This window comes from Citrus sinensis, chromosome 9 (genome assembly GCF_022201045.2).
Source record: "Citrus sinensis cultivar Valencia sweet orange chromosome 9, DVS_A1.0, whole genome shotgun sequence".
Taxonomy (NCBI): domain Eukaryota; kingdom Viridiplantae; phylum Streptophyta; class Magnoliopsida; order Sapindales; family Rutaceae; genus Citrus; species Citrus sinensis.
Window position 1 is genome coordinate 33,943,576 of NC_068564.1, and position 6,416 is coordinate 33,949,991.

Sequence of the window (6,416 nt, forward strand, 5' to 3'; positions counted from 1 at the left end):
AGACCCATAAAAGATAAAATTTGTTATCAAACTCCTCCACCTGTAAAAGAAATCATGTCATCACTGAGACACTCACCATCATTGATTGTCCATTCGACAATATCTAAACTTATTAAGAAACATATATAATGACCCCAAAAATTTGGCAAATTGGAACTAATATATATACATATAACTAATACGGCCAAACAATATGTGGCAAACAAAATGATTGACATGTAGAAATCCTTTAAGCGGATAAAATATTTTTATTACATTTATTTTACTATTAATATATATAAGCTTTACTTAAGATTTATATAATATTATTTTGTCTTAAAAATAGAGATAGTAAAATCATTAGGTTCGCCCATAACTCAATTGATCCGACGTAGAAAACCCTTTAGGGATTAAAAATTGGATTGAGGTTCAAGATATAAGGCTATCAGGCTAGGGTTAAACAAAAAATATTATACATACAAAACACACACAATATGCAAAAACAAATCAAATCCTAGTCCTTCAGTTCTTTTCCATTTTCATCTATCTCCCTCAAATCTCAATACTCGTCTATCTTTCTCAACTAACTTTCACTTTCACCTCCAAAAATAGTTGATAGCCACCGTTGTCAAACCAGCCAACCACCCATACTGCCACACTATTGCAATGTCGCACAAGGGAAAGAGAGATAATCTTGAGTAGCCAATGGCGTGCTGCACCTGCACAAACTGCCACGTGACGCCGTTCCGATCAGTCACTGTCACAGCGTAAATCTATTCAATAAAGTTTTATGTAATCAATCTTGATAAGTTCAAGTCACTTTGTGCATCAAACTCGATTTTGGACCCATTATATCATTCTATAAGATACAATGTAAGAAGGCTTTAATTTTTTCTATTCTTTCTTCAATTAAAAAGGTTTTACTATTGATGCTTGATGTTAGAATTAAAAGATTAAAAAAAAAATGATGTTAGAAATAAAAAACCGCATTTTTATTTTTATTATTTTAATTGATGGGTAATTATTTGCAAACTACTTAAATCTTGGATTAATATATAACATACAATGGGTCGGGTACCACATATTACCAAAAAAAGAAAAAGAAAATAAAAATTGGGCTTGGGAAAAACCCAAACCTGACCTTGACCCCATGGAGGTCGGATCATACTCGATCCTAAACTTGAAGGGTCAGAATTTTTGAAGTTAAAGGATGTTTTATTTGAGTCAGCAAGCCCACCATTGCCATCCTACTTAAAGAATCCCCTCTCTGTTGTTATATTATATAAGCTTTTTAAATTTTTTTATTATTGAAAAAAATTAAAATCTACTCCCTCTCAACAACCATCAATTCCGAAAGCTTTCCATCTAATATCAAAGCTGTTTTATAATCCTTCGTGATTATGATGATTTTATAATTCCCTATTATATTTTGTATTGATGGTTCGTTTTGAGTTGGCCGTAACCTGTTTAAAAATATTATAAAGTGTCAGGAATAATTAATGAAGGAGCTTTAGGAATGTCTTCAAATTACTTGTTATGCTTTTCATTCTTCTTTTAAAAAGACATTACTGCCACTACCAGACAAGGTTTCTACCAAAATCTCAATGATGATGAATAAGCTTTGTTACATCACATATGGGGGTTGATAGGGCTGTTACAGAGCAAAATGTCCACGTTTCAAAACCAGAAGTGTAGACAAATTATATTTTTTTTACTTCAATACATGGTGATATTTTTCCTTCAATAAAATAGGATTATCTGTTTTATAAATAAATGACAGTTATGTATGAATACGTAAAATGAAAATAAAAAAATAAAAAAACAATGACATTTCAATTTTTTTTTTCCCAAAATTAAACCTCACCAGTCAATTCAATACTCGTGAAGAAAGCTTCACTAAAACAAAAGCAGCTTTAACTACAATCCAAAAGCATGTTCAAAACGAAGGTACTTTTAAAGTATAACAACATGTAATCCACAAGCTTCTGCAAGACCTTCAAGAAAAAAAGGAAAAAAAAAAAGAAAAAAAGAAAAGAAAGGAATCGAAAGGGCAAAGCACCCCATAAGGCTTAAACTTTAATCGAAGCAACTAAACGAAAATAGTAATAATAATAGTAGTGGTAGTAAGGATATTTTGGTCAAAAGAATAAGATAGTGAGTGAGGACCGAGTAGGAGTCCCCACCGGCACCTCAATAAGGCAATAAAAAATCTCTTAATAACTGTTAATTAAGAGTGAAAAAGCAAAGAACGCGGCTCCAACCTCAATTATAGAACGGAGTTAAATTGCGTGGTTGAAGTTGTTCTTTTGTTCGGACAACACATCACCAGAATACATACCGAAAGCGAACACAACTGCAAAGCAACACAACAGTTACAGACACTGTTGCCGTTACACCACCACCCCCAACACCAAAACAATGTCTTTATATTTCAGATCAAACCCTCCTTTGTTTCTTCCTTTTCTTGTTATCTTTCTCTCTCTCTTTCTCTTCACGCGCCAAACTTCTGCATCTCCTCCTCATTCTCATTTTCATACTGTTGTACCCATCCCAGGTATTTTTATTATTATTATTTTTTAATCTGATTTATTGCTCGTATTTTGAAAAGATTGCATTTTGCTTTTTCTTTTTGGTTCTGCAAAAGTTTCCATTTTTAATGGTGGGTGTGTATATACGTATGTAGAGAGAGAGTATGGTGGGGTGTCGTTATGGAAGTTAAAGAGGTATCTTGCAGAGGAACCGACAGACAACTCCACTTTGATTTTGGCTGAGAAGAGAACTCAAAGGAAAGACCCTATTGACAACTTTCATAAATACAAGGGTGGTTGGAATATCAGCAATAAACATTACTGGGCCGTGAGTTTTTCCCATCTATGTCAGTGTTGATTACCCGTACTGCTTATGATGTTTTGCAATTAACTGTAGCATTTGTAATGAATCAAAATAAACTCCTTTTTGTTCTGATTTTGGGTATCTGTTTGTGCTTGTGTGAAATTTATGAGTTGTTTCTCCGCGTTGTTTATATATTGTATGTACGTTTTGATGTTACTAGGATGAGTTTTAGCCTTTTATCCCTTCTGAGTTGTTGTTCCTGAGTAAGCTGTTAATTTGAATTATTCTTCCACACAACACCCAACCAACACCCCCCCCACCCAACAAAAAAAAAGGAGTTCTAAGTTTTGGTTATACACAATAGTCTTATTATTATTATTTTTTGGTTGGGGGGGGGGTTTCTTCACTTTGAATTTGCCCGTGTGTGGTATTTTTCATTTCTCAAATTGTGTCTTTGATGTTCTAATAGTTAATTGAGTGATTAATTGTTGCATCTTCTAACTCTGATTCCTATTTTCAAACGCAGTCTGTCGGTTTTACTGCAGCTCCATTTTTTATTATTGCTGGAATCTGGTTTGTGGTCTTTGGGCTGTCCTTGTGCTTCATGTGCCTCCATTATTGCTGTTGTCGAAGAGAGCCATATGGCTATTCTCGAACATGCTATGCCCTCTCGCTTATTCTCCTTGTATTCTTCACCATTTCTGCAATGTAACTCTTTTCACTCCTCCTTCCACTTTTTACTATTCGCTTAGTTTTAACAACTGTATAGTGGCAATCTTAATGATGGTGTTAATTTTCAGTGTTGGATGCATTGTTCTGTACACTGGTCAAGGGAAATTTCACAGCAGTACATTAGATACGCTTAATTATGTTGTGAAACAAGCACATATTACTAGTGAAAGCCTCCAGAATGTGTCAGATTATCTTGCTGCAGCCAAAACAATTGGAGTAAATTCTGTTACTCTTGCACCTGATGTTCAGAGCAACATTGACAAGATCGATCGGAAGATCAACTCTTCTGCTACCACTCTTTCCTATCAGACAAAGAAGAATTCAAAAGATATAAAGGATGCACTGGATAGCGTGTAATTAATAGCCCTTTCAACTCTTTGTGGTGCTTTGAATACCTGGTATTTTTATAATCAAAATTATTTATCTTTTAGCTGTGCGCTACAGGGGACTGGCTCTTATCATTGTTGCTGCTGTAATGCTTTTTCTTGCATTTCTTGGATTTTGTAAGTCATACCCTCTTTTCCTGATTTCAGTGTGGAACAGCTAACCATTAATCTGCTAGGTGACTACTATTTAATCTGAGTAATCTATGTTATTATTGTGACTGTTGTTGCAGTGTTTTCTGTTTTTGGATTGCAATGTCTTGTATACTTGTAAGTAACATAACTACTTTTTACTTTCTTTTGCTATTTGAATTTTATATTTCCAGGAGCAATATAATACTATTTATTTTAACTCTTTTAAACAATCATTACTGCAGCCTCGTGATCCTTGGGTGGATTTTGGTCGCTGGCACATTTATTTTGTGTGGCATATTTCTTCTCCTTCATAAGTAAGTTTTATCTTATTTTATTTTAAGAATTCTTTTATTTCCCTTCTAATGAACTTTTGTTCTGGTCTTCGATCATTCAGATTTTGAAATCTCCTTAGAAGCCATATCTGCATACCGAAAAGGCTTGTGGCTTGTAAGGAAGCAGATAGGGCTTGTAGGAATCATAGAAATGATCAAATGAAATAATGGTAATATGAAATTGTTTATTTTGGGACATTTTAATCTTCAAATAAAAAAAGATTGTAGCTTGCATGCCCTTTTACTCTCTCTTGTGCTAACACAAACATTTGTGTGATTCCATCTTGTTCCCGCGGAAAGGATTATCTGGTTCTCTGGCATCGACATTTGTCTAAGTAGTGTAATATTTGTTTGAGCATTAACTTCTAGTAATGTTTGATGTAACTCGTTGCTGAATTCTCTGGTTCTTTACGAACTATATAATTTCTTGATCTAAATTGTTTTCTCGTATCTGCTAGTGTGGTTGCAGATACATGTGTCTCAATGGATGAATGGGTCAAGAACCCCACTGCCCATACAGCTCTAGATGATATACTCCCATGTGTGGATAATGCAACAGCCCAAGAAACCTTGAAACAGACCAAGACTGTAACTAACCAACTTGTTTCTGTGGTTGATAGAATCATCATAAATGTTGTCAACAGGAACTTCCTGCCACAAGCTGGAATAGTTTATTACAATCAATCTGGTCCATTGTTGCCTGTTCTTTGCAACCCATTCAATTCTGATCTAACAAATCGGCAATGTGTAGCCAGCGAGGTGGACTTCAGCAATGCTACAGAGGTAAGATCAATAGAGTATGCCCATTTTAAATGATAGATGTTAAAAGGGTTTCAAAATACTGACTTCAGCAAGTTATATAGCATGCCACTTTTGCTTGCAAGATTATTTTCAAAATGTTTAAATGTCTGTGAATGTGATTGAATTGTGTAACATAATAAGACCTCATATGTTCTGTGTGCTTGGAAAAAGGAAAGTTTAGGTAATCCCTTTCTTGGATTCTCTTGAAAATCAACCGTCTTGAGTACATTTTTCACAATTTACCAAATGCATTTTTAAGGAATAAGGATGAACCGTAAATAGAATTGGCTTCTGTTTGAAACAGTTATGGAAGAACTATATTTGTCAGCCTTCATCGTCTGGGATTTGTAAAACTCCTGGCCGGTTGACTCCTACCTTGCACAATCAGATGGCTTCTGCTGTGAATGTGAGCTATGCTTTGTACCGTTATGGTCCATTCTTGGTTAATCTGCAAGACTGTACGTTTGTGCGTGACACTTTCACAGACATTAGTAGAGATCATTGTCCTGGTCTGCAGCGCCATTCTAAATGGATCTACATTGGATTATTTATGGTATCTGCAGCTGTGATGCTGTCACTAATTTTCTGGGTAATCTATGCAAGGGAGCGGAGGCATCGTGTTTACACAAAAAATCTGATGGATTGATCCTCTGGAGCCCAGATAAAACTCCCTAGGAATTTTTAATCCTAGTAGTAAACCTTTCTGTCTTTTGTATATTTGAGTGTTATAAGGTTATATATATTTTTAATTTATGTCGTTTATTAATAGGCTTGAATAGAAATTTTCCAATAGCGTGGGATAAAGACTTTGGGCTTGAATATTCTGTAGTAACAATTATTTAAATGACTTAATGCACTTGTGTTGTCTATCAGATAATGAATTGTTTATTTGGAGGCCACTTCTTTTATATGGGTGCATCTGATAAGAGTAAGATCACGTAGTAGAACCAGAATCTATTTTTTGTGGTAAAGTATCTCTGAAAAACAACAAATTAATGCATAAAAAGATAGGAATATTTTACCAAATTTTAAAGTGAAAGATGTTTGCCGTACTTACTGTAATATGCTTTAAAATCAAAACAAAAAACGGAACAGGCACGGAAACGGAACTTTGAAATACTGTTTGCTCATCGCCTAAACATTAATAGTTCCATATGTTGGCCGAGCAGTCAACATCAACATGATCATGATGAAGTCATATAGTAAAGAAAAATATAGAGAG

General features: G+C 34.5%; 1 protein-coding gene across 1 annotated transcript; it reads left to right on the forward strand.

The window, feature by feature from the left end:
- The first annotated feature begins 2,195 nt into the window (after nt 1-2,195).
- LOC102612751 (uncharacterized) lies at nt 2,196-6,093 on the forward strand. The gene is made up of 9 exons (XM_006473866.4): nt 2,196-2,533; nt 2,663-2,835; nt 3,338-3,519; nt 3,612-3,896; nt 3,988-4,046; nt 4,160-4,196; nt 4,304-4,375; nt 4,852-5,176; nt 5,499-6,093. Exons 1-9 carry the CDS (start codon nt 2,398-2,400, stop codon nt 5,838-5,840), a joined length of 1,611 nt encoding a protein of 536 aa, XP_006473929.2. The 5' UTR covers nt 2,196-2,397; the 3' UTR covers nt 5,841-6,093.
- Nucleotides 6,094-6,416: the final 323 nt, after the last annotated feature.